General features: G+C 57.9%; 2 protein-coding genes across 2 annotated transcripts; both read left to right on the top strand.

The window, feature by feature from the left end:
- Positions 1-5,144: 5,144 nt before the first annotated feature.
- XYLT2 (xylosyltransferase 2) lies at positions 5,145-18,772 on the top strand. Its single transcript, XM_042802678.1, has 11 exons — positions 5,145-5,339; positions 10,936-11,407; positions 11,899-12,074; positions 12,405-12,607; positions 13,009-13,089; positions 13,245-13,461; positions 13,885-14,061; positions 14,928-15,190; positions 15,304-15,499; positions 15,941-16,274; positions 16,618-18,772. Exons 1-11 carry the CDS (start codon positions 5,205-5,207, stop codon positions 16,938-16,940), a joined length of 2,577 nt encoding a protein of 858 aa, XP_042658612.1. The 5' UTR covers positions 5,145-5,204; the 3' UTR covers positions 16,941-18,772.
- Positions 18,773-19,345: 573 nt separating this feature from the next.
- Positions 19,346-25,172, top strand: LOC122154375. The gene is made up of 5 exons (XM_042802516.1): positions 19,346-19,490; positions 20,084-20,205; positions 22,168-22,266; positions 22,697-22,861; positions 24,157-25,172. Exons 1-5 carry the CDS (start codon positions 19,403-19,405, stop codon positions 24,301-24,303), a joined length of 621 nt encoding a protein of 206 aa, XP_042658450.1. The 5' UTR covers positions 19,346-19,402; the 3' UTR covers positions 24,304-25,172.
- Positions 25,173-25,392: the final 220 nt, after the last annotated feature.

Below are 25,392 nucleotides of genomic sequence, written 5' to 3'. Positions count from 1 at the left end.
GTTGTGGTTATTCCTATAGGTTATTGCTATATAAGTTTATCTTCCTATATAAGCAAAATTCCTCATGCGTTCGGTCAGGAGGTGGGATCCCTCCTTCCCACGCTGCACGAGGCTGGACTTTGGAGAAGGGAGCACACAGGGAACAAACAGCGACGGTGCAGACAAGCATCACTGCAGTTTGTAATGAAAATGAGGATCCAACCAGGTTCCAGCCATTTCTGGGAAGAAAGGGAAAGCAAACCCCTACGCACCCATGCGGGCAAACTTCTTCTGCACAAATTTAATGTGGAACTGGGTAAAAAAAAAGAAAATCTCATATTGCTCCTCCTGCTCCCCCCATTTATTACTGGAGTTAATAACACACCTTCTCTGAAGGGGTCAGGAGGAGGAATCAGTTGGATTTTTTAGGTAACCGGGTCCCATTATTCCATATCTGGAGGTAGTTTTGATGCTTTAAAAAAATAACTAAATGGCTTGCTTAAATTAAAGCTTTTGCCACAGTGCTAAGGCAGAAATCGCCATTGGCTGTGTGATGGGGGTTTGCAGGGGGGCAGAGGGTGTGAGATTCTCGGGGCTTGCAAAGGTGGGGTGTTCAGCACCAAAGTTTTAATAGCTGAAGACTTTCAAGCTTTTTCAGGTAACTTTAAGAGCATAAGAAGTTTGCCTTTTCTCCAGCTTTGGTGGCATTTCAGGGCAGCTGCCTAGAAGAGAGAAATAACGCCCGGCAGGTGAAACCTCCGTGCTTTCAGCATTGGAAGGGCTGACTCCCGATGGTAAAAGGCCTGGAAGCAGAAAATCTGAGCTCTTCCACACACACATGGGCCCATCCAAGTAGTTTTGCCCAGAGAGGTGAGTTTTCCCTTGCCACGGGAATTTGGGCGCTGTAGCTCCGCGCAGCCGGGCTGGTTTCAGGGGCAGGGATGCTGATTTACGCTGTGCCACCAGCTCTGCCCCAGAATCATGATTTCTGAGCTCTGGCTGCCGGAGTCAACTGGAAGTGGAGATGTCCCATCCTGTGCACAAGCCTTCCTGTAGAACTTGCCCCTTCCCGAAAGGGAACGGTGATTTTTCTGGAAGCACCAAGAGCTGCTTCTCCACCACCTCCTCCAGGCAGATCCCAGCCCTGGGCTGCGGCTTCTGGGGAGCTGCGAGGCAGAGCCTGGGCGAGGAGGGACGGCGGGGGGGATGGATGCGGGAAGGTCCTCAGCAGGACAGGGGTATTCTGGAAATTCATTTTTAGAGCACCTATATTTTATAATTCAAAGGGGGTGACTTCTGGAATAATTTTTGCTGTAACACATATATACTCTATAACAAAATTTGCTAATACTCCAGGGCACTCACATCAGAGAAAAGCCTTCTTCTGGCCAGGGAGGGAAGGCAGAGAGGCAGAAGCAGCAGTTGAGCCTTGCTGGAGAGAAGAACGGTTCCTGGGCAAACGGGGAGACCGGGAGAAGCTGAGGAAAAAGACAAACCCCAGCAGGACAGAGTTAGGGGAGTCCCTGCTGCCTGGCTCATTAATGAATTACTGTAGCCTGCAACCCCCAATTAACACATAGGGAGAGATGAGCAGATATGATGATCCAAGAAGGTTTTGTTCTACTCCTGCTGCAGCAAGGTTTTAAGGAAAGGGTGACCATGAGAGCAGCCAAGCACTGAGCCCTCACTAGAGCACGGGGTGCTGTGGCCGGGGGTTTTCTAGGGAAGCTGTGCAATAACTGAGTTTAATGAATGGTTTTGGTCGTAATCTGGTAAGAAGCTGAGCATGACATGAGTGTCAGGTCTAAACGCAGGGAAGGGGGGATTATCAGGGGGCTGCTGGGTGGAGTGACATGCTTTACCCCTCTCCACCATAAACTAGGAGTCCACCCAGCTTCCTGCTCCTGCCAATCTGGGGAGGAGTGCTGGATTTGGGGAGCACCTCCAAGTTTTCCTTGGAGCATTTCCCTGTTCTCCATCAAAAAGCACTTGTGCTTGAGGCACCTTGCTCCCCCTTCCCCAGGGATGTGTACCAGGGCAGGCACCCTGGCTAAGAAACTGGTGTGGGGGAGCACAGGTCTTGTACCCCCAGGGCTGTGCAACCACTTCCCAACCTGCTCGTGCTCCCTGGTAAACTGGGAAGCGAGAGGTGGTGGGAGCACCTCTGACTTGTTTCTGACAAAGAGCCTCTAAACGCCATGAAACTGCAATTTGTCTCTTGTGCCTTTCAGGGCGGGGAGCTTGAAAAGGGGAAAAACACCTGGAAGAACAAACTTCTTCCAGCAGAGGAGGGATGATGAGGGGATTTTTTTGCCCGTTTTAATGACAGGCCATGTGTTTTCTGGCTTAAGCCTCGCTTGTGCATTGGTGAAAGCGCCCGTGAGGGTGCGGAGGCAGAGCTGGGCCTGTGCGCGCTCTCGGGCTCGCTTCGGGCCGGGGCACACGAGGCTGCCCCGAAGCGGGCTGGCGGTTTGTTATCTGTGCCTTGCCTCTGGCCAGCCTTTTCCTGCCCGCAGCGGAGATGCTGAGATGGTCCTGCAGCTCTGGGCCTTTTCAAACACGGACCAAATCGCTCCTGTCCACGGAGGAGCCCCCCTGCAGCTCAGCAGCCCGCACCGAGCCCTCCTGCAGCCCAGGGAGCCTCTCTGAGCGAACCCCTGTCCCCCCAAACCCCTCAGCCTTCCCTCCGCTCTGCCTGCGGAGCCAGGCAGCTCACAGGTCGCCACCGAGCTCCCCGGAGCTGCTATCGCCACCGGGCACCGCTTCCTCTTTCCCCTCCCGAAATCCTGCCCCCCGCCAGCGGTTTGTTTCGGGGGGGTGGGGGGTGGGGGGGCGGCCAGCGAGGCCACGGGCAGGGCTCTGCCTCCCAGCCCCCGTCCCGTCCCCCAGCACTGCTGCTGCCCGCAGCCAGCCCGGGAGCTCGCCCGGAGCTCTTCGTGTTGGGTGGGCGTCCTGAAAGAGGTTTTGAGTCTTTTGTTTTATTGCAGCAGAAACGAGAATGGGGAGGTTTATTTATCTTACTTTATTTTTATTTTATAGGATTTTATTCTTTATTTTATCTTATTTTAATCTTTTTATTTACTTTATTTTTATTTTTTCATTTTTATTTTATTTTAATTTTATTTTAATCTTTTATTTTACTTTTTAAAATTTTATTTTATCTTATTTTAATCTTATTTTCTTTTATTTTACTTTTATTTTTAAATTTTTATCTTATGTTAATCTTATTTTCTTTTACTTTTTGTATTTTTTATTTTTATTTAAATTTATTTTATCTTACTTTGTTTTTATTGTTTTAGTTTTTATTTTTTTTTATTTTACTTTTTTAAATTTTATTTTATTTTATTTTTTCCTTAAAGCAAGCTCAGCAGCCGGACAGTTGTGTGCATATGCCCCCGCCATGCCCACACCTTCGTGCAGGTGTTTCCTGCTCCTTCTGACAATGCGGGGGGGGGGACGGGGGGGTCGGGGGGGGAGGTGGCAGCAGTCAACTTGACCTTCACCCCTGGGCACCCAGAAGCGCCCTGTGCCAGCGAGGGAGGCCCTGGCCACACCGCCCAGGACCCGCGGGTGGGATGGGGCCCGCCCCTCCGTGGGAGGCACCCAGAGCCTTCCCACGCGTGGACGTGCCAGTGGTCCCCCCCACCCCGTGCTCACACGAGCGTGGGCAGCACGCACTCACCAGTGCGAGCACAGCCCGACACCCAGTGCACACGCATGAACGTGCTCATATACACTCCCCCACGCACACACGCACGTGTATATAAGTGCCCACAACACCCACAACCCACACGCAGGTGTGCACACACCTCCCGGTGCACACCAGCAGAAGCTCACGCACACTGTGCTGCTCACAAGTACCTGAACCCCAACACGGCAATGCACACGCGCAGACCCTGGTGCACACGTGCACGTACATCAAGCTGATACCCTCCAGCGCGTATGTGCACACACAACCATATGCATGCACACACTCACTGACGCATGCATGCACGCAGACACACCCACACACAACCCAGTGCACAGATGCATATGCATGCACACCCGTGTCTACACATGCACACCCTGGTGCCCATGTGCACAGGCGTGCACACATGACACTCACGTGCTGGAACATACACACACCCCAGCGCACACAGGCGTGCACACACAGGCCTACATAGACATGCATGTGCACACAAATACCCCAGCACATGCCTGCACACACAACCACACACATGCACAGCCAGGTGCACACATGCACAGGCACACAGGCACAGCCCAGTGCGCACACACACACACACACACACACACACACACACAGCCTGGTACACTGATGCACACTGGTGCACACACACACACACATGCACACACCACCCCGCACACTCCGGTGCACGCACACACATGCATGTGCACACACCCACGTGCACACACCCAAACACATGTACCCACACACACGTACCCACAAACACGTGCACACACACACCCACATACACCCCAACATGCACACCCCCCCCTCCACGCACACACGCACTCCCCGGTGCACACACACGCACACGCACACACACACACACGCGCACACACACACCCCCGGTGCACATACGCACAGCCCAGTGCACGCATGCACGCACACGCCCACTCTGGTGCACACACGCACACACACACCTGTGCACGCACCCACCCCACGCGCGCACACACGCACCCCACACTCAGGCACGCCCACGCCCACTCTGGTGCACACACGCACACACATACCTGTGCACGCACCCACCCCACGCGCGCACACACACACCCCACACTCAGGCACGCCCACGCCCACTCTGGTGCACACACGCACACACACACATGTGCACGCACCCACCCCACACGCGCACACACGCACCCCACACTCAGGCACGCCCACGCCCACTCTGGTGCACACACGCACACACACACCTGTGCACGCACCCACCCCACGCGCGCACACACGCACCCCACACTCAGGCACGCCCACGCCCACTCTGGTGCACACACGCACACACACACATGTGCACGCACCCACCCCACACGCGCACACACGCACCCCACACTCAGGCACGCCCACGCCCACTCTGGTGCACACACCCCCCCCCACGCACACGCGCACCCACCCACCCCCGTTCCCGCCCCCCGCCCCGCCCCGCCCCCAGCCCCGCCCCCCCCGGGCCCCGCCGGCGCGTGCGCGCGGGAGGCTGCGCGCGCCCTGCCGCGGCGGAGCGGCCGTGACGATGGTGGCCAGCGGGCGGGCGCGGAAGCTGGCCCGGCGCTACCGGCTGGCCGTGGCCACGGCCCTCGCCATCCTCCTGCTCCAGGGGCTCGTCCTCTGGACCTCCGCCGGCCTCGACGAGGAGGGACCGGCCGAGGTGCGGCGCGGGGGAGGCCGGGCCGGTGGCTCGGGGCCTGCCGAGGGGGCTGAGGGCGGCGGGGAAGGGGCTGAGGGGGGCCATGGGGGGCTTGAGGTGGGTCGAGGGCCTGGGGGGTCATAGAAAGGTGGTGCGTGAGGAGGGGGGGGGCCCTTGGGGTGGGGGGAGATCCTGGAGGGGCTGGTGTGTCCCCTTGCTCTACAGCTGGGAGGGGACACGAAGGGTATGCCCACCCCCCCACTACCCCCCCTCCCCGGGGTGTCTGAGTGGGCCCGGTCCCAGGGTGGGGTCCCTGGGGTGGGTGGGGGTCCTGCAGGCCCCAGGCTGCTGGGGGGAGGGGGGCGGTGGGGTGGGCAGTGGGGCCGTGGTTTGTGAGGGGGCTCCAGCTGCAGCAATGTGGGGTCCTGGCACCGGGGAAGGGGACTGTGCCACCCAGGGCGTGTCGGCTGGGGTCTGGCATGGCGTGAGGAGTGAGGGAGGCATGACCGGGGTCTCATGCTTCTCTGCAGTTTGGGAGATGCTGTGGAAAGCCAGAGTTGGTGACACCTGAACCAGAAAATACGAAAACTTAACAATAATTTGGAGTACTAGGGAGAGCATGCACAGCAGCTCAGGAAGTTTGTGGTAGCTCCTGTTTAGTTGGTCCGGTCAAGGATATCCCTGTGAAATGTGAGGGTGCAAAGAGCTTTTGCAGTCACGTGCTGTCTTTCTACCAGAACACTGCAAAGGCAAAAGTTGTCACCTCTTTTTTATGTATGGGGAAACTGAGGCACAGGCTGGCGAAGGTGTTTGTCCAAGGTCAGACACAGAGCAGGTATCAAGGAGGACCCAGGCCTCTGGAGCACGTTGCTGCCACCTTCAAACAAAGCTTGTGACCTCGGGCTTGCTTATTTTAATTTATTTATTTGTTGTGAGCTGCCTGGACCACGTCCAGGCCTGCTGCATCTGGGTGGACCAGTGGCTGAAACTGGTTTCTCCAAGAGCATTGGGGAAGGGCTGAGAGTCCCTGTACAGGCTTCCTTGGCAAATGTCTGAGTGGCACCGGAGTCCCTTATCTTGGGCAGAAACCCCGTGTTCCAGGAGCTATAGAGATGCTCTCTGGGCTGCTGACAAGCCCCAGGGCAATGGTGAAGCCAGGTTTGGACAGGGACAGTGTGCAGCAAGAGCTAGGACTAGGCACGGGGTGAGTGTGGGAGCTGTGGCAGAGCAAAACCAGTGACCGTGAGGTGAGAGGTGGGGATCTCTGGAGGGCTCAGAGCTTTTCCTCCCTATCCCTGGTGTGGAGGGTGACCCTGTGGTCAGTAAGTCTTTTCACAGGACTAGAAAGCTTTCGCTGAGAGCAAAGAGGTGTGAAGGGCAATTGGGCAGCCCCTTGCACGAGGGAAGGTCTCTAAGGCGACTGCTCACTCAGCAGATTAATTCTCAGCCCCAGGCCTGTTGGGCCATTGGGAATGGCCACGAGCACCTGCACGTGCTGCCGTGTGCCCACCACCCAAACAGAACCAGGGAATAAATACGGTAAGGAGAGGGGACACGAAGTTGCGTGTGATCTGGAGGTACTGGGAGCATGAGAGCAGACCGATCTGGCAGCTGGGAGTGCCTGACTGCCCCTTTCCCTTGACCTTGATCAAATCACTTCACCGGTTGTCTTCCCCTTCCCTCAGCACCATCCTGCACTGCTTGTCTGCTTTTCTCTGCTCCCACCGTGCGCAGCCTCCCAGGTTGACTTGTTCTGCCTCAGTCATTGCCTGGTTTCCCCGTTTATCTTTCCAGACTTGAGCTGTGTATCTGACAGGTTTAGCCATGGGTCCCCTCTCCTGGAGAGGTGATGGTTTGCCACCAGCAGCCCTGACTCCAGGGTTTGGGAACAGACAGTACTCTTTGGAGAAGGCAAGAACTATCCTGCGCTTTACAGACAGCCCAAACCCATTAGCAAGCTGAGAAAAGTCCAATTAACTTTTATTTCTTATAAAATGGCAATGTTTCTTTGCCCTCTGCAGCTTCTGATTTTGGCCAGACCTGGAGGAGCCACTGTTCCCCTGGGGCATTTCTGGTAAAGCTGGAGGAACCCTCTCAGGAGAGCCTGACCTTGCAGGCATGGAAGGATTTGGGGAACCTTGGGATATCTTAATTGCCAGAGTAAATGGCTCCTTCCCACTAATGGATACAGCTCTACCTGACTCGTCCCCACCATGAACAGGCTGTGACTTGCTGTATAGAGCAAAAATGAGACTTGAGTCCTGTAAACACCATGGAGCATTTGGAGTCAGGGTAGCTCACCTTCCCCTGCAGACCAGCACCTTCGGCTGGGCAGCTGCGGCGCTCGGACCCTGCGCTGCAGCCCTCTGCCCCGGGCTGGCAGCCTTCCGCACTGCCCGGGTGTTCCCAAAAGGGCTGCTCTGATCTCAGCTGATGGCAGCCCCTTTCTCTGTCCTGCTCAGTTCTTCAAAGCCTGATGGTTTCCTTCTCTTCATAGAGAGGGGAAGAGCTTCCCCTGCTTGGCAGGCTCTGTGACCAGTGGTTCCCTGGTATGAGCTGAGCAGAGGCTGAGGGAGGATCTTTGCCCTTCACTGGAGCAGGTTGTAAACACATCTTGCCCCAGCAGCACCGACTGCTCGCTGCCCTGTAGAGGGCTTCAACCACGTCAGAGCCTCCAGCCCAACCCTCCTTGAGAAGGCTGTGCAGCTTGGATCATGTCGCTTCTCTTTGCAAGCCCGATTTCAGGGTCCTGCAGGCTCCCTTTATTCACCAAGCAGATGTGTTGTGGCCTGCAGACCAGCAGAAGCTGGATCAATCTCCATCCCTCCAGGTCAACACTGAGTTTCTTACCTCCAGGAAGCCAAATTGTCTTTTTCCACTGGGATCAAACCCCACAATCCCTGTCCAGAGTGACTGATAGGAGAGGAAATCCCATCGGTACCTAGCCCTTCACTGACCGCATCTGCGCTGCAGACAGCGGGAGCCTGTCTGCACACAAAGGTGGGACCTGAGGGACCGCAGCAATCCTGCCTCTGTTGTGGTGACACCAACAGCTCCTGAGCGAGTGTATGAGCTTCCTGGGGTGCTTGGTCCGCAGTGGAGCTGGCACCAGGAAAAAGCAAACCACAGAGTGTCCTTGTGGGTGGAGAAGAGGATCTGTCACTTGCAAGAAGTGTCTTAGCCCAGTCACGTCTCTTCCCTCACTTTGCCTCCAATCTTCCTCCTCCCAGGCAGGAGGTGGCACCCTCTCTAGGGCCAGTGTGTTGGTGTCCTCCATGTGCTGCAGCTGCCAGAGAAGCTTCCTACAGAACATCTTTTTTTTCCAGCTTTGCTGAGATTCCTTGAGTTTTATTTTTCCCCCCAAAGAGCTTGTTTTTATAGGGCTGTCTCCAGCCGTTTTAATTGTGAGGTTTAAGGCTCTGCTTCTGCAATTGGCAATCAAGACTCCGGATTCCTCTGGTGACTTTGAAACATTTTGGTGCTGTTTTTGCCTGATGAGCACTTGCATGTGGCAAACACCAGAGTCAGTCGACCAGAGGGGGAATCCTGCAGGACACCAGATGCTCTTAGCTCTGCTCCTTGCAGTGGCAGTCCTTGGAGATGTGAGCGCAGTTGGACCTGCACTGGGGATAGGGTGTAGCCGTGGGTCACCTGACCCATGGCTCTGTGGCAGTGTGGAGATGGCAGTGTCACGTCGGGGAGGCAGGATGGGGGAAGTGACCTCTGGCTGGTGTCTGGAGTCATCTGAGTGTCAGAAGGAGGGAGACAGCGGGCCTTACCAGAAGTCCCCTGCACGAGTCCTAAATACAACAGAACAACGTGGCCAGAGTCGTTCCCTGCCTGGCTGGGGTGGAGGGATCACTCTGCTGTGGTGCAGTAATTACAAGCCATTGAGTTTGTTAACTGGCAGCTCCGGGGAGGCTGGCAATGCTTCTAATGACTTCCCTACCGAGGAAGGCAGCGGGGTGTGCTTGTGAACCGGGAACAGGGCTCATTCCAGGAGGATGAGCAAGACTGTATCTGAGGGTGGGCATCGCGCGGGGGCTGTCCCTGGAGTCAGGCTTGTTGGGAGCAGAGGGTGTGAGCGGGGATGGTGGGTCTCTTCCACAGGCTCAGCCCTGTCCCTGCAGGAAGAGACTTCGCTCCTTGCTTGTCGCTTCCCGACTCCCTGCTCCTGTGATGCTCAGTGGAGAAAACAGGTTTATAACTCTGGGAACAGATGGTCCTGCGTGGTGACTAATGAACGGTTTGCCGCCTGTCTCGGGCCGCCTGTGACGCCTGTCTGGGTGGAAGGAGGCTCGGCTGATCCTCGCTGACGCCAGCCCCTCGGGAGTTAGGTGGTGGCTTGGCCCCTTCCTGGGTAGCCATGGTTTGCAGGCTGTGCTACCACAACATGAGTAGTTCAGGGACTGTGGAGTTGTCAGATCTTGGCATCTTCTTTCCAGCCTTTGCATGGTATGGTTTCTCCTAGCTGTGATCTTCCCAGCAGCTATGCCCACGGCGGGGCTTGTGCAGGGGGCTGATTCGGTCCTGCTGTCCTTGTGAAGCATCATCCCATCCTTGGAAGATGTTGCTGCCCAGGAACAGCCCCCAGTGCACCTTGCTGCCTCCCGTGGTGCACAGCGCAGCGGCTGGGCAGGGCAGGGTTTTGAGAGTGTTGTGTGATAGCCCTGGGCAGCCTGGCTGGTGGGCAGGAGGCATACGGCCCTGGCCCTGCGGGCATGACTCGCTGGGAAAGCGCTTTCCCACGAGTGTGGCGCTCTCAGGCATCCAAACTTCCCAACTCTGCTCTCCCCAAGGCTGACTTGTTTCTGCTCATCATCCTGGCAGAGGTAACGAAGCATAATTAACTGCTCCCTTTACACATCCACTTGGCTCAGCGGGAGGGTTTGTTAAAGGGATTTCTAGAGAAGCTGGCGATCGCAGCAACTGCTCCAGTTCCGAGAAGGGAGCCAGGCCCTGGGAAGGGAGTGCAGGCAGAACCTTTTTCAATGCCTCTCTAGTGCTTTTAGCTCCAGAGAGCGCAGCTGCAGCCACCTGGGACCCCAGGTCGCAGATAGATGTGCTGGGCTTGGTCTCACAGCATGATCATGGCAGGGAAGAGCTGCTCCATTTGCCTCCCAGTAAAATAACCACTGCCAGCCAGAGCAGCCCTGTGCTTATCTCCACCATCTGGGGATGCCCCTGTCCACGCAGGACCCCAGAGCGTGGCTGGTGTTGACACAACCAACCTTGGCCATTTAGTGTTGTGGTGAGTCCAGAGGCAGCAAGCCAGACCCTCTTTGTGTGTCTGGGGTACTGATGACAGGGTCTGCAAATTGAGGTCTCTCTTGCTGGCATACAGGGAGCTGTCCCTGTGAGCAGGGCATAGGACCGTGCAGGGAGGTGCTGAAGGGTCTTAGCCTGGGATTTTAGGTGGCAGAGGGATGGTGTAATGTCCTTTGCTGCACAGTGACTGCTCCCGGAGTGCCTGGCAGCACTGAGCTCTGTGGGGACTGGGAGCATCGGGCTCTGGGAATAGGGATGCTCTGGGAAGCATGTGGGCAGAGCCGGTGGGATGCAGGCCCGAGATAATGCTGTCTGTCCTCTCTTCTGCATCCACCTGGAACTGGAACAGGAGCGGCAGAAAAAAGCCCGGTTGCCCGAGAGCAGCGATGGCTCCAAGGACTCAGACAGCTCTGCCGGGCGCCGGGGCAGCGCCAGCCGAAAGCACGGGCGATGGCGGGGACGGCCGGACAGCCCCGGGGTGCTGGTGTCCAAGGTGGTGAGAGCCGTCACGGTGAGACACAAACTGGGATGGAGGCTGCCGGCCGCGCCGGACTCCTCCAGCCGCAGGAACCTGACGGAGCTGCGCGGGGAGGCCCAGCTGGCCGTCTTCCAGCAGGGAGACACAGGCAGCGTGGAGGGGGCTCCCCAGCCCACCGAGAACAGCTTCACCCCCAAGTGCGAAATCACGGGCAAAGACGCCCTCTCGGCGCTGGCCCGGGCCAGCAGCAAGCAGTGCCAACAGGAGATCGCCAACGTGGTGTGTCTGCACCGGGCCGGCAGCCTCATGCCCCAGTCTGTACCTCGCCACTGCCAGCTCTCGGGTGAGTCCTGCTGGGGTGCTCCCAGTCTCGCCGGGGCATCGGGAATATCCCAGTCGGGTGCATGGGCCACCTTCCTTGTGGCGCCAAACTGTCCCACCTGGCAAAAAGCAGCCTCAGTCTGTCACTGATTTCCTGATTACCGCTGCCTCTGTAATCCAATCAAAGCTGTGCCAGCCTCCTTAAGCTGTGCTGTTCATCCTGACCTGCAGTGCTGGCAGAGGTCAGAGCCAGGCCCAGCTGCATTTTCTGATTTGAGAGGCCACAGGAGAACACCCCCCAATTTCCCAGTGCAGCCCTGTCAATTTAACGCAAGGGGCTGTGTGTGCCACCGTGCCCTGGCACTGCAGCCAGCTTGGGCTGCACTGATCGGGTTTGCCAGAGCTCTTCCCTGCTGTCCCCTGCCTTGCTCAGGTCTCCCTGGTTTATCAGGAGCTTGGGGTGCTGGGTGCCAAAGCTGGCAGTGGCTGACAGCCCTCTCCCTCCCCGCTCAGGCAAGGTCAGCCCTGTCATCCAGTGGGACGAGAGCCGGCTGCAGCAGATGCCCCCCAGCAAGCCCGTGCGCATTGCCTACATGCTGGTTGTGCATGGCAGGGCCATTCGCCAGCTGAAGCGGCTCATCAAGGCTGTGTACCACCAGCAGCACTTCTTCTACATCCACGTCGACAAGGTATGCAGCGGGGGTGAGGGGAGGAGGGGTGCTAACAGGGCCCAGATTGGTCACTGGGATGAGTTGCAGAGCTGGGGTGCAGGTGGGTGGCAAGCAGAGGAATTGGCTGGGTAGAGTTTGTCCTTGCTGCTGGTGGAGCTCCGACCCTCCCACCCCTATTTTTGCAGCCCCAGGGGAGCAGGATCTATCGCCGCTGCCCAGAGCAGTCTTGTCTTGCTGCTCCCTGCCCTATGGAGGCTGCTGTAAGGGCTGAGCCTGGGCTGGTGGCAAGGAGGGCAGGGCCTGGAGAAGTCGAGCTCCCTGCTGAGCGTGAGCTGTGTTCCTTGACAGCGCTCCAACTACCTCCATCGCGAGGCAGTGGAGCTGGCCCGGCACTACCCCAACATCCGTGTGACACCCTGGCGCATGGTGACCATCTGGGGAGGTGCCAGCCTGCTCAAGATGTACCTGCGTAGCATGAAGGATCTGTTGGAACTGGCCGAGTGGCCCTGGGACTTCTTCATCAACCTGAGTGCCACTGACTACCCCACGAGGTGAGGACCTTGCTCTGGGGCAGGGGAGGACGATGGAGGTGTTTGGGCTGTGTGATGCTGCAGCGGCCTTGGGAGGGGCAGGAAGCTAAGGGAAGATGGGCTTGGAGATTGCACCCATGTGCTGCTGCTGATGCTCCAGGGCCAGGCTGGTCTCATCTCTGCAGAGGACTCCAGCCAATACCTCAGAGGCTGTTTTTTCCTGTTGTCTGGATGTTGCACACAGATGAGGTGCCAGACAGCAGAGAGGCCATGTTTGTGTCTCCCCAGAGATGTGACAAGAGTTTGAGTCAGCACTCTCTGAACAGCTTTAGGCTTCTTGTGTCTGATGGCTCTTGCAGTATGAATGTTTACTGGGCTGCTTTACCCCAGGGGCCATTAATGCTTTCTAATTTGCACCTCAGGACCAATGAGGAGTTGGTGATGTTCCTATCCAAATACAGAGATAAGAACTTCCTGAAGTCTCATGGCCGAGACAACGCCAGGTAATTGCAACTTGGGGCTGAGCTGGAGAAACAGAAAGAAGAGGGATTTTGAAAAAGAACTGACACAGTTGGGGCGGGAGGGGATGTTCAGGGTGCAGCTGTGCCCGGCAAAGTGGGTGACATACCTAAGCCTTCATCCTCATCCCTGTGCCCAGGTTTATCAAGAAGCAGGGCCTGGACCGCTTGTTCCACGAGTGCGACTCCCACATGTGGCGGCTGGGTGAGCGCCACATCCCTGAGGGCATCGTGGTGGATGGAGGCTCCGACTGGTTCTCGCTGACACGCAGCTTCGTGGAGTACGTGGTCTATGCCGACGACCAGCTGGTGTCCCAGCTGCGCCAGTTCTACACGTACACACTCCTGCCAGCCGAGGTGAGTGCTGGCTGCGGGGCACGGGCTGGATTTTCTTCCCACCATACTTAGAATCCCTGTCCTGCTTCATCCCTGCCCTGAGTAGCTGCAAAGGGCATTGCTGGTTCTGCTCAGGCAGCCTTGTGCCTCCCCTTTGTCCAGACCCAGGTATGAAAGAGCAGAGAGAGGGGCAGACAGGCCAAGGGTCATGTTTATATCCAGCCCTGTTTCAGGTCCAGATGCCCCTCTGGGCCAGATAAGGACCGGTGTGCGTGCACAGCCTGGTCCATACGTGTTGCTCTGTGCTGGGAACAGGAATAGGTTTCTGTTCAGGGGCTATTGAGATCTGTCCTGTTCCTCTGTAAGTGAGGGGAGGCCATGTCTTCGTTAACCACCCATTCTCCATCCCTACTGGGTGTCCTGTCCCTTCTCTGCTGTGCACAGTCCTTCTTCCACACGGTCCTGGAGAACAGTCACGCCTGTGAGACACTGGTCGATAACAACCTCCGAGTCACCAACTGGAACCGGAAGCTGGGCTGTAAGTGCCAATATAAACACATAGTCGACTGGTGTGGGTGCTCCCCAAATGACTTCAAACCCCAGGACTTCCTCCGGCTACAGGTGAAGATCCTCCTTTCTCCTCCCCGTCTCTCTCCCCTCCTCCCTGACTCTCTCCTCCCCGAGCTCCCCTGTGGGTGCACTCCCCAGGTGCAATGCCAGCTGCTGTGCATGCCCCGCCAGGCCTCATCCCAGCCCCACAAGGGATGGGAGCAGGATGGGCTCCCCAGCCGCCACAGGGCTCGTCATAGACATGTCTGTAAACACTCAGGCAGTGGGATTATGCTGACTGTCCTGCCCAGCAGCCAGACTTTTGCTTGTAATGTTGCTCCTCTTCCCAGACTTTCAAATTTCCTGCTCTTTCCCTGCAGACCTATCCCTTGGGGCAAATAACTTTTCAGTAAAACCACTTCAGAGCACTATCCTCTTTGTCAGGACAAAACGACTTGTGACAAAGTCTCCCATGCTTTCGGTCCATAGGGATGTAGACTGAACAAGAAATGTTTGGGGCAGATACACCCAACCCTGAAAAGAGAAGTTAGCAGGATTTTCTAGCAGTGCAAGGCCCTGATCCTGCAAGTTGTGCAGGGCTCTGCAGCGGCTCTGCAGGGCGGGGGCCTGTCTGAATAGAGATTGCAGTGAGAGAGCTGGATGATACATGGCTGCTTCTGAGCACAAGAAGGGGGAGGTGGTGGGAGAGATGGGAACCCATCTGCATTACCAGTAAGCGTACCGTATGCTCCCACTGATCCTGTCACAGAGGATCCCATGTAGAGGCCAGCTGTGCTTTGCTGCTTCTGTGCGCTCAGAGGGGGCAGGATGGGTCCCAGCATGCTTCTTCCCAGTCTGTCTCCCTCCCAGCTGCCCCAACTCAGCCGGGAGGGCAAAGTAGGTGCAGCCAGCACTTAGAAATGCCTGTTATCTTGCAGCAACTCTCCAGACCCACCTTCTTTGCCCGCAAGTTTGAGTCGACGGTGAATCAGGAGGTGCTGGAGATCCTGGACACGCATCTCTACGGCAGCTACCCTCCCAGCACACCGGCCCTGAAGGCATACTGGGAGAACGTCTACGACCGCGTTGATGGGCTCAGTGGCCTCAGTGATGTCACTCTCACTTTCTACACAGCCTTCTCCAGGCTGGGGCTCCACAAAGCTGCCTCCACGCCATCAGCGAAGGCTGACAAGCTCTGCAGGTGGGGTATTTGCTACAGGCTTGATCCAGGCTCCGGCTGGTGGCCTGCATCCTGTGCTGGGAGGGTGCTGATACTCAGATGTTCAACCTCTTTGTCTCTCCCTCTCTCTCCAGATTTGAACCCCAGGGCTTCCCATCCAGTGTGCACTTATACTTCTATGACGACCGTTTCCAGGGTTACCTCGTGATGCAGGAAGTGCAGAATTCGGCAACCGGGCAGGCAGAGTCTCTGGAGGTGTGGATGATGCCCCAAGGAGCTCTGAAGCTGGCAGGTCACGGAGGGCAGGCAAACCGCTTACAAAACCTTGAGGTAAATAGGGAAAGTTTCCCTCACGACACCCGCCTTCCTCCCTGGCTTTCCCACACCGTGCTGCCCTTCCTCCTTTCCCCTACCTGCACGCTGTGGGGACAGGGACATGGTGCCACTGTTGTGACTGAGAACAAACCTTTGTCTGGGTGTTTGGCTTCTGTGTGGGGTGTGGAGCTGATTAGTGGGGAAAAGGCCTGCAGATCTTTCATAGGGGAGCTGAGGCTGTGGTGCCCAGTGCCTGCAGCTGCAGGAGGCATCACACAGCTGGATTAGTGCTGGCACGGTGCAGACAGGCAGCAGAAGCCATGGAGAGTGGGGTGTGCATTGCTTTGGGCTGCAGAGTTTTATGCCTTCCCTGGTTAGGGGAGGTGAAAAGCAAAACTTGAGCTGATAGCATCTTCCTGCCCAGCGTCCCACTGCTTGTGCCTCCTGTCCCTCCAGGTGGGCACGGAGTGGGACCCCAAGGAAAGACTCTTCCGCAATTTTGGAGGCTTGATGGGGCCTTTTGATGAGCCGGTGGCCATGCAGAAGTGGTCGCGGGGTCCCAACCTGACGGCCACGGTGGTGTGGATAGACCCCACCTACGTCATCGCCGCCTCCTACGACATCACGGTGGATGCCGAGGCAGAGTTCACCCAGTACAAGCCCCCCCTCAATCGGCCCCTCCGCCCTGGCGTCTGGACCATCCGCCTCCTCCAGTTCTGGGAGCCCCTGGGGGAAAACCAGTTCTTGGTGGTGCCCCAGACTTTCAACCGCAAGCAGCCTCTCAGGAAAGGTGAGGGTGCTCTGGAGTTTGAGGCGGGATGGAAGGGTCTCCCTGTGGGCAGTCCAAGGTGCTTCCCCTTGGTGCTGGCCTCTCGGAGCTGCAGCTGATGGCAGGAGCTGGTGTCCCCTTGTCCACGTGAGTCCTCAAACCAGGTGCCAGGGCCGCTGCTGAGGGCCTGTTTGCAGGTCAGTTAGATCCATCCCACAGCAGCACCCCTCTCCTCAGGCTGGAGGAGACCTCGGGTTGCAAAGGGACGGGGTGCTGAGCCCCGCCGGGAGGGTGGCAGTGGGACTGGCAGGGTGCTGGAATGTTGCTGCGCTGCTGATCCCCTCTCGCTTCTCTCCCTGCCCAGATGACAGCAACTGGCTGCACGGTGGGCCCCCTCGCAACGAGTACATGGAGCAGAGCTTCCAGGGCCTGGGGGGGATCCTCAACCTGCCGCGCTCCGAGGAGGCGGAGGAGGCAGCGGTGCGGAAGGCTCAGCTGACGGGCAAGGAGCTGGAGGACTGGGCGGACGGTGCCATCGGCGCCTTCTGGTCCGTGGCGGATGTCTGCATCGGCAGCCCCTCCGCCTGCACCTCCCTGGAGACCTGCAGGGAAACCTCCTGGAGCTCCCTCTCCCCGGACCCCAAATCAGAACTGGGGCCCGTCAAACCTGACGGGCGGCTGAGGTAGCAGGAGCAGCCGGGGGGGCGGCGGCCTTGGGAGCGAGGAGCATCCTCCGTCACCGGCGTGGGGGGGGTGTCTCCAGACTACATCACCCCGTGCCATTTGCACCGTAGTCGCTTGAGGAAGAGAGAACGGGAGCCTCCGGGTGGGGGAAAACCACCTCCTGTGGCATATTTTGAGCGGAGGAGGAGGAGGTGCGAGGGCGGTCTTGCCCACCTCCCCCGGGAGAGCGTGCCGGGGCACCCGCTGCTGCAGGGGCACAGACAGCACTGGTGGCTGGGAAGAGCTGTGCGCTTGTTCCTTCAGGCCTTGGAGCCTCGGGAAGGGGTGATGGGGGAGGGAGGGAAGGCTGGCGGATGGGCGGACTCCGGACCAACTCAGCACCCTGCCCAGCCCCAGGCTGGATCTCTGCAGGATTAGGCCCTGTGCTGCTGGCTGCCCCCCTGGGAGGGCTGGCAAGGGACTCTAGGGACAGGCAGGAGCAGAATGGGTGGAAGCCTGCCACGTGCACCGAGCTGCTGCTGGCCCAGGGCTTGCATCTCATCCCCTCCACCCCAGCCCTTTAGTTTGTATTTTTATAAATATATATATAGAAATATATATGATGCAAAGTGCAATAGAGACGAGACCCCGCATTGGCCGGGAAGTCCTTGTGTCTCCATCTCCCCTCAGACTGTAACATACCTTGTTCTCTTGGGTGTCCTGGTGCTACAGGACAGGGTGCTGGGTTGTTTACACATTATTTTTTTTTTTATTAGTAGTATTACTATTATTGTTTTGCTGTTTCCCCATTTCCTGCTGGGGGCTGCTGGGGAGCTGCACCCTGCTGCCCCTCGGGCAGGGTCGGTTGTGGGGTGCTGCCTGCCCCTCCAAGGCAGCTGCCCGACTGTGCCAAATATTTGGAGCTGCAGGTGCGTGTTGCGTGACGGCGAGCAGGGGAGCGCTCGCTTCGCGGTTCCAGTCTGACAAGCCGCTGTAGACCCCGCTGCATCCGTCTCCGCTTCAGCAAAGGGACACCCTGGTCCCCTGCCAAAACGCCATCCGCGGGGCTGACGTCCTGCTGTGGGTGAGACAGCAGCTTGCTGTGCCCAGAGGGCTGCCCTGTGCCACGGCTCCTTGGGCCAACTTTTATTTTCTCCTGTGTCGGCGAAAGCTCTCGGGATCTGCTGTGCTTCCCTGGCCAAAAAGCAAAGAGGCGAGACAAGGTCCAGCCGGCTCCACCCGCTCTCCTCTGTTTCTGCTCGCCCCTTGGCTGGAGGGAAGAGATGCCGTCTCCAAGGAAGGGGTGCAGCGGGGCCTCTTCATCCTCCCATGCTTGGGGACTGCCTGCGCCATTCCTGTCTCCAAGACCAACGCTCCGTGGAGAAGTCTGGGTTTGGTTTTCATCCCGGGAAGACGCTTCACATCTTGCCTGCAGCCCGGGCAGGGGTATTGCCCCCACATAGCCGGGGAGCTGCTGGGGACACGCTGGAGCCTGGCTGGCCCAACCCCTCTGCCTGAGGCTGGGGCAGCAGCAGCCAGGGGCTCAGGGCCCGGGCTAGGCGGGGTTTTGCCATCTTCCAAAGATTTGTGCCATCCTCCGAAGCCCCGGGCTTCCCTGCCTGCCTGGGCTCGTGCTCCCGGTCTCCCCAGTTTAAGGATGTTGGTGCTGCAAGCGGCGCGTTGTAAAATGGAGTGGGGGGGACACTCCCTCTGGGGGTGCTCTGGGGATGTGGGGTGAGAGGGGCTGTGCAGGTCCAGCCCTCGCTGCAGGGGAGGACGCCAAAACTCTGTGTCGGAAGCATTATGTAAAGTTGTCTTAAATATGCAACATCACCCCAAATATATCTATATCTCTACGCTGCCGGGTGCCCAGTTCTTGCTGCGTGTGCTGGAAGGGGCGAGGGGTGGGGGGAGCTTTGCCGCCGGGCGGGGGCAGGAGTGGGCTCGCTGGGGCGAGGTGCAATGCAGAACCGATGCAGCCTGGGGTCGGGAGCTGCAGCCCTGGGGGGTGACCCTGGTTTTCACCCGCAGGTCCTCGGAGCAGAGACCGGCCCTGGCAGCAAGCACCCTGCGGGCACGGCCTGCTCGGGTGACTTAACAGCAGCGGGGTGTAAACGCCAAAACGTTAATTAGCTAATGACCGGGCACCTCCCGGGGCCTGCAGGGCGAAGGTTGGGAACATCCCGGGGCCTGTGCCCTGCCCGCTGCGGCGACACCGGGGGGGGTGTCCCCGGAGGAGGGAGCCCGCCCGGATCGGGCCCGCCCGCCCCGGGTCCCGCCCCGCCGCGTCGCCACGGCAACCGCCGGCACCGCCCTCCGGCTGGCGGAGACAGCGGCCAATGGGAGGGCGGCGCGGTGACCAATAGGGAGCCCGACGGGGCGGGGCCTGGCTGGGAGGCACCGGGTGAAGCCCCGCCTGGCCCCGCCCCTCCCGGCCGGTGCGGCGCGGGCCGCGGGCGGCGGCTGCCGGTGGCGGCGGCGGCGGGATGGCGCATCCCAGCGAGGCCTCGGCGCACACGGCGACCGCCGGCGCGGCCATGGACACCAACGTCCTGGCCATCGTCATCGCCGCGAGTGAGTGGTGGGAGCCGGGAAGCGGGTGCGGCCGCCGGGCGGGATCAGCCTCTGCCGTTGCCTTCCCGGGGCGGCCTCGGGTTGTACCGGCGAGACGTCGCCCCTCGCCCCAAACGGGCGGCACAGGGAAGCGGTCGCTGCGGCCCCCGCTCCTTCCCTGAGGCCCCGAGAGGAGGGAGCGGTTGGCGGTGCTGGGTGGGCTCCGCGGAGCGGAGCGTGGGCTGCGGGGGAGCCGCGGGTTCCCGGGGGGCTGGCGAACCGGCACCCTGCCGCCGGCCGGGAGGGCACGGGAGGGGGCCAGGGCCGCGTCCCGGCGGGGGCTGGTTCCTGTTGCAGGGGCCCGGGGGTTACTTTGAGTCCAGGACGGGCTGAGCCTCTCCGGCTCTGCGGGCTCTCCCTGGTCTTGGAAGGAAAGAGGAATTTTGGTCACGACGGGGCTTTTGGCATCCTCGGGACGGGCAGTGGGCGAACCCGGCTTCTCAGGGGCTTTCCAAGCTGCTCTTTGCCAAGGCACCCAGCGGGTGAAGGTGGGAAGCAGCAGCGAGGCCCACGCACCCACCGGCTCATTCACCCCTTCTCCGCTCCCCTGGCAGCGGTGTCCACCTCCGTCTTCATCGTGGCAATCCTCATCCTGCTGCTGCTCCTGTACCACCGGGACCCCATGTGCTGCCAGTTCCTCTGCTCCTGCCGCTTCTTCCAGACCCCCAGCCAGTATGTGAGTGTCCTCCCGCTTCTGCTCCTGCCCAGGAGTCCCTGCCCACCCCCTGAGTTGTTATTCCCTTGCGCTGGAGTCTGCAAGGATGCATCCCTGGGCTCCCCTCCCACAGCCTGGCTGGGCTCGCTGATGCATGTGGGACCTCCGAGCAGAGCCGGGCTCTGCCTCCTCCTTGTTCCCACTCTACCCCAGGAATCCATCCACCCAACCCTGCCTGGCTGTGCTGTTGGGGGTAAGATCTCCAATGCTAGCAGGTTCCCCGGCTCCCCATGCAGTTCAGGAGGGGGATCCTCCTCCCCCGTCGCAGGCGTGTGTGGGGTCAGGCTCTGCTTTACAGGGAAGGGGCCCAGAGGGGAAGGGGGCTGGAAGCTCGGGGCGAAGGCAGACAAAAGGCGCTTGCTAGCACTTGCATCCCCGGCAACTGGCTCTCTTGTGCACAGCTCCTGGGTGCAGAGCAGGGAGAGACAAAGCCCTTTAAAGCCCTTTCGCTTGCATCTGTAATTTCCTGGGGCTGGCTTTTAACTGGGGAAGCTGGCGATGGAAAAAGAGCAGCGTGTTCAGCCAGCTGCCTTTGTGGCGGTGGCTGCCTGGGGAAAGCTGAGCCTCCAAAGCTGCAGGGATGGCTGTCAAGGGCAGGGCTGCAGGTACTGCTCCAGAGGCCCCGGGAGACGAAGGAACATCCAGCCTTGGCTAGCAGGGGATGGAGAGGCTTGTGCCATGAAAGGCAAATCTCACAGTGCAGCACAGGCTGGGAAGTCCTCAGCAGAAATCACAGCAGGAATGGGCTGTGCTGCTAGTGTCCCCTGCCTGTTTCACTGCCGCTGCTCCTTTCCCCCTCTTCCTCCCGCTGCCTGTCTGTGGGATGCGTGGGGGGGAGGCTCTGACGCTGTGCTCGCCGTGCCCCTCGCCCTGCAGAGCTGCTCCTCCAGGCAGCGCGGGATGCGCTGTGAGCTGCAGAGCCTTCGCCGTGCTTGGGCCCGGCTCTCGGGTGGGTGGTTAGAGGAGAAGGCATCTTGCCTTTAGCAAAGGGCTGTGTGGACAGATGGATGTGGATGCAGAGAGTTATATATGGAAAGGGAACATATAGAGGATGTATTTCCATCAGAAAAAGTGAAGTGGTTGTAGTGGTGTGAGGTGGCTTTCAAGCAGGTGTAGTTGTGCTGGTTTTGCTAATCACTTACCCAGACAAACAGCTGTGCCCCCAGCCAGCCTTGTTTCCTGCAGCTTCTGTAATTGTGCTGTAGGGCCAAGACAAACGGTTTCTTGGTTGTTAAGAGCAAAAGTAAATCTGTCACTTGTAGTCCTCCCCGCGCGTCCCTGGTTGCTCTGGGAGTCTCTGGGCTGTTTTCTGCTGGCAGACATCAGGCTTTTTTTCTGAGAGCGAGGAATGGCCCATGGCTCGAGTCCTGGCTCTGGCTCGAGGGGCTGCTCTCTGCAAGAGGGATCTCTGCTTGCAGTTGCTCAACACCTTGACAAGGAGTTGAGTTTAACTGGAGCAAGACTGCTCAGGAACAGAACAGCTATTGCTCTGCAGATTTGCTTGCTACATTATCCTGAAATGACTACCTTGGTAGATAAGAGTTTACAAATTCCATAACCCTGAGCATGTGATGCAGCTCTTATCTACGCTAGTGGGATAGTTGGGTTGGGGTTTTTTTGTCCCCCAAAGAGAAATGGTTCTGCTGAGTCTGAATGAAACCCTGCCCCGTGCCCAGCCTGCCGTGCCTCCAGCTGCACCGCACCCTTAGAGCGAGCCCTGCGCTGCCGGGCGAGGATGTGCCCGAGCTGGTGGTGCTGGTAAACAGGCAGGCAGAGGCTGGCTGCCAGCGGTGAGAGCCACGTGAGCCAAATAGGCAGAGGTGGCGGCTCTCGCCCCTGTCCAGAGTCGAGCTGGCTGAGCTCCGCTCGCTGCTGGGCAGGATGCGGGGGATTTTGGCGTTGCTCATGTCCTCCTCGTTACAGGACTGTCCCCCACCCTACTTCAGCAGCAGCCAGCGGCTGGTGGGGCCCCAGCATGGAGCGTCACGGCTGGAGAGCGCGGCTGAGGGCCCTGGCGTGCAGGTGATGTGGCTGGGTTCCCGATGGGAGCCTGGGGGGGAAATGGTAGCGAAGATCCTGATGAGCTTGGGAAGAGACTGAGGGGCCTGGGGAGCTCCTGGGGCACAGGGAGATGGTGCTGAACAGCAGGAGCAGCTTTGGGAAGTGCTGCCTGTATGTAAAAAGGTGGGGCAGGGGTACTGCAGAGGACATAGCAATGCCCTGAGGTGTTTGGGCATGAAGTACTGGGCAGATCCCTCAGGGCTTGGGATCTTGCAAAGCTGATAATGGTATAATTACCTGCTGGGAGGGAGGATTTCCTCTCTCCGGGTTCAAGGAAGGGCAGCCACAACTTTGGACTCTGAAGTAACTCAGGGTGGCACCAGGCCATGAAGTTTGAGCCAAGGAAGCCACCACCCCGCTGACCTTTCTCTTCTGGGCTGGGCATTTCTAGGGAGATGAGCTATTCTGCGTCGGACCCCCCAGCAGCTACCAGCTCCCTTCCTGGGAGCAGCCCCGCTTGCCAAGCTACGAGAGCGTGCGGAAGAAAGATCGCCAACGGGAAATCCACCAGATGATTGCTGAGAGGTTTGGGCTGTGGGCAGAGCCTTCCCAGGAGGTGAGCTCTCCCTCCCCTGCACGAGGGCGCTGGCAGGGGCCCTGGGGCAGTCCCTCTGCTCTGGTCCAGATCTGGGTCTTGCTTCAGCAATTTGCAGTAGCTAAGGACTCTGTTCTCTGTGATTGCTGTTCTCCAATAGCCTTTATCTCTGGGAATGGCACAAAGTGTATCAGGAGGCTCCTTCAGTGTACATCTGTGCTAGTTAATGATCCATCTCTCCCAGTGCGTTCACAGAAATGCCTGTGCCAGGAGGCAGGGCAGATGAAAGGGCAGGCCCTTCGGATCATCTGCTCGGTACAAGTCCAAGCTGGGAATGTTATTTTTAGATCTGTGAGGCTTCCACAGTTTCTTGCTTCCTTCTCCCAGCAGGACACCTCTGGGAGGCCTCTCGCTATTACCTTGAAGTGTTTATGGCTTATTTATGAGCAGGAGGCTTTGCCTGTTATGACACTTAAGATTTGCACTCCTGCAATAGAACAGAGAAAAGCCAGTGCATCTGCCAAGTAGGTCCTGTGGCAGCGTCCCGAGAGACTCCTGTTGAACAAAGAGACCTCATTCACTAAAGCAGAACAGAAACATTTGAAACCTTGAGTAGAGCACTAAAGGTTCACCAATTTACCTGGATTTTGAACTCTTAAAGCTGTACCATGAAGTCTGGCATAGTCAGCACTTGCCACTTGGTGTCTGGTGCTGTATCTATGATACCTGCCCTGAAACCAGGGCACTGAGGGCACAGGAGAGTAAAGCCCCAAAGATGAGTAGCTGAGGAACTGCAATGGGAGCTCTTCCAAAACATCCCTATGCCACTCCTGTCACTCATTCTGAGGAGAAAAGCTAGCCCAGCTCTGCCAAAATAAACATAACAACAGCCCGGAGGCTCTTCTCTGCTGCTGTGCAGTGAGACTCACTACCAAAGCCTGGCTTGTAGGAGCTTGTATAAATGCCAGTAAGTGATCCTTGGTCAAAGGAAAGCAAACAACACTTTTAACAGAAGTCAAGTCTTTTCTGGCCTTGTGGCAAGTCCCTGAAGGGGAACAGGGAAGAGCAGGAACCTGGCACAGAGTGTGAGGGGGGAGCAGGGAGAATGTGCCTCTCCAGGGGGATTTCTGCTCTACCGTGTTACAAACCGGTGCTGAGCACTCATCTCGCCAGCAGCCTGCTGCTCTGGGGACCGTAGGAATTTCATTTCCAGCTGGTGGTGGTTGTGAGCCTTGTCATCCGCTCTGTAAGAAGAGGTGGGATAATCTCCTGGTTATTTCTGATCAACTGTAATGCTCTTCCTCTCTCCTCAATAGATGCCGCCTCCCTACGAGCACGCTCTGAGGCATCCTCCAGCTTTCTCAGGAACAGTAATAAGCTCAGAGACCTTGGACAGACGTGCTGTGCCAGACCCTTTCCAGGCCCCTCTCAGCTACCAAACTCAGCGAAACACGGCTGTGTAAGGCCTCAGCGTACCGCTGCTGCCCGGGGTGTCAGCGACAGAAGTGCCTGTGACATCGTTCTTGTCCGCCGGGAACGGCCAAACGTCAGACCTTCACCCCGATTCCCAACCAGCCGAGACCCTGGCAGGTCAGGGCCAGCCAGTGGGGGATGTCCCTCCTGCAGCACAAGGACAACCGCTGAGCGGAGCGGCTGGGGATGTCTGCTCGCGCTTCTCTGGAGAACGTACTGTGGCCGAAGGCGAGGGGCCAGCTGCTTGCTTCTGCACAGCGGGCAGAGCCAAGGTGAAGGTCTGCTCAGCCAGAGCTCCTCCAGGCAGCCAGCACATCATACCTCCGTGAGGCAAGTGCTGCCAGCCGTCCCAAGAATCAGATCTCAGGCAGTGGTCGTGTCGTGCTACTTCACTTATTTCTTAGGTTATAAAATGTTTTACTTTATCGATGTATTGGCTGCCCAGGTGGGAATCCTCACCTGTGCGCAGCAGAACGAATCTACATCAGAGCGTTGCTGTGTGCTCTCACAGCAAGGCTCCTCTCTGACCAAGAGCAATTTTGTGTGGACTTCAGAGGAAGGTTTGGAGAGGCTGCATCACGGGCTGTGTGCAAATACCAACCACTGAGGCAAACCGTGAGACTGGACACACGAGCTGGGAAAGGACAGAGTGTGGACAAAACAGCTGGTGAAGAACATAAAGCAAAGGTGGATGTGCGTGGCTGACCCAGTTTACATCGTCAACTTCTGCAGAGCAGACAATCTAATGTCAGCACTGGTGTCCTTACACCACCAATTTTGATAACCTGTTTTCTACTGCAGAGAAAATGTTTCAAATTGTTTACAAACCTGTAGATAAAATGAAATCAGTTTGGCCATAGGGCATTGGGGTTCCTTTCTTTCAAGCAACGTAAGCTCGAAAATGTCACGGAATGACTCAGGGAAGACAAAAGGATAAGTCTTCTGGATTATGGCTTTATGATACACCTCCAGCCGCTGAGCTTCAACTAGCACCCCAGGGTCATGCATCTTACCAGGCCACTCTAAAATTAGTCACAAGTTAGCTTTATGAGCGTGAACTTGCCTCACGTGGCTGGTAA

The sequence above is a fragment of the Tyto alba genome, unplaced genomic scaffold, assembly GCF_018691265.1.
Source record: "Tyto alba isolate M040663 unplaced genomic scaffold, T.alba_DEE_v4.0 Super-Scaffold_39, whole genome shotgun sequence".
NCBI classification, from domain to species: Eukaryota; Metazoa; Chordata; class Aves; order Strigiformes; family Tytonidae; genus Tyto; species Tyto alba.
Note: the sequence above shows the minus strand (reverse complement) of the source record. Positions and strands in the feature narration are given on the sequence as shown.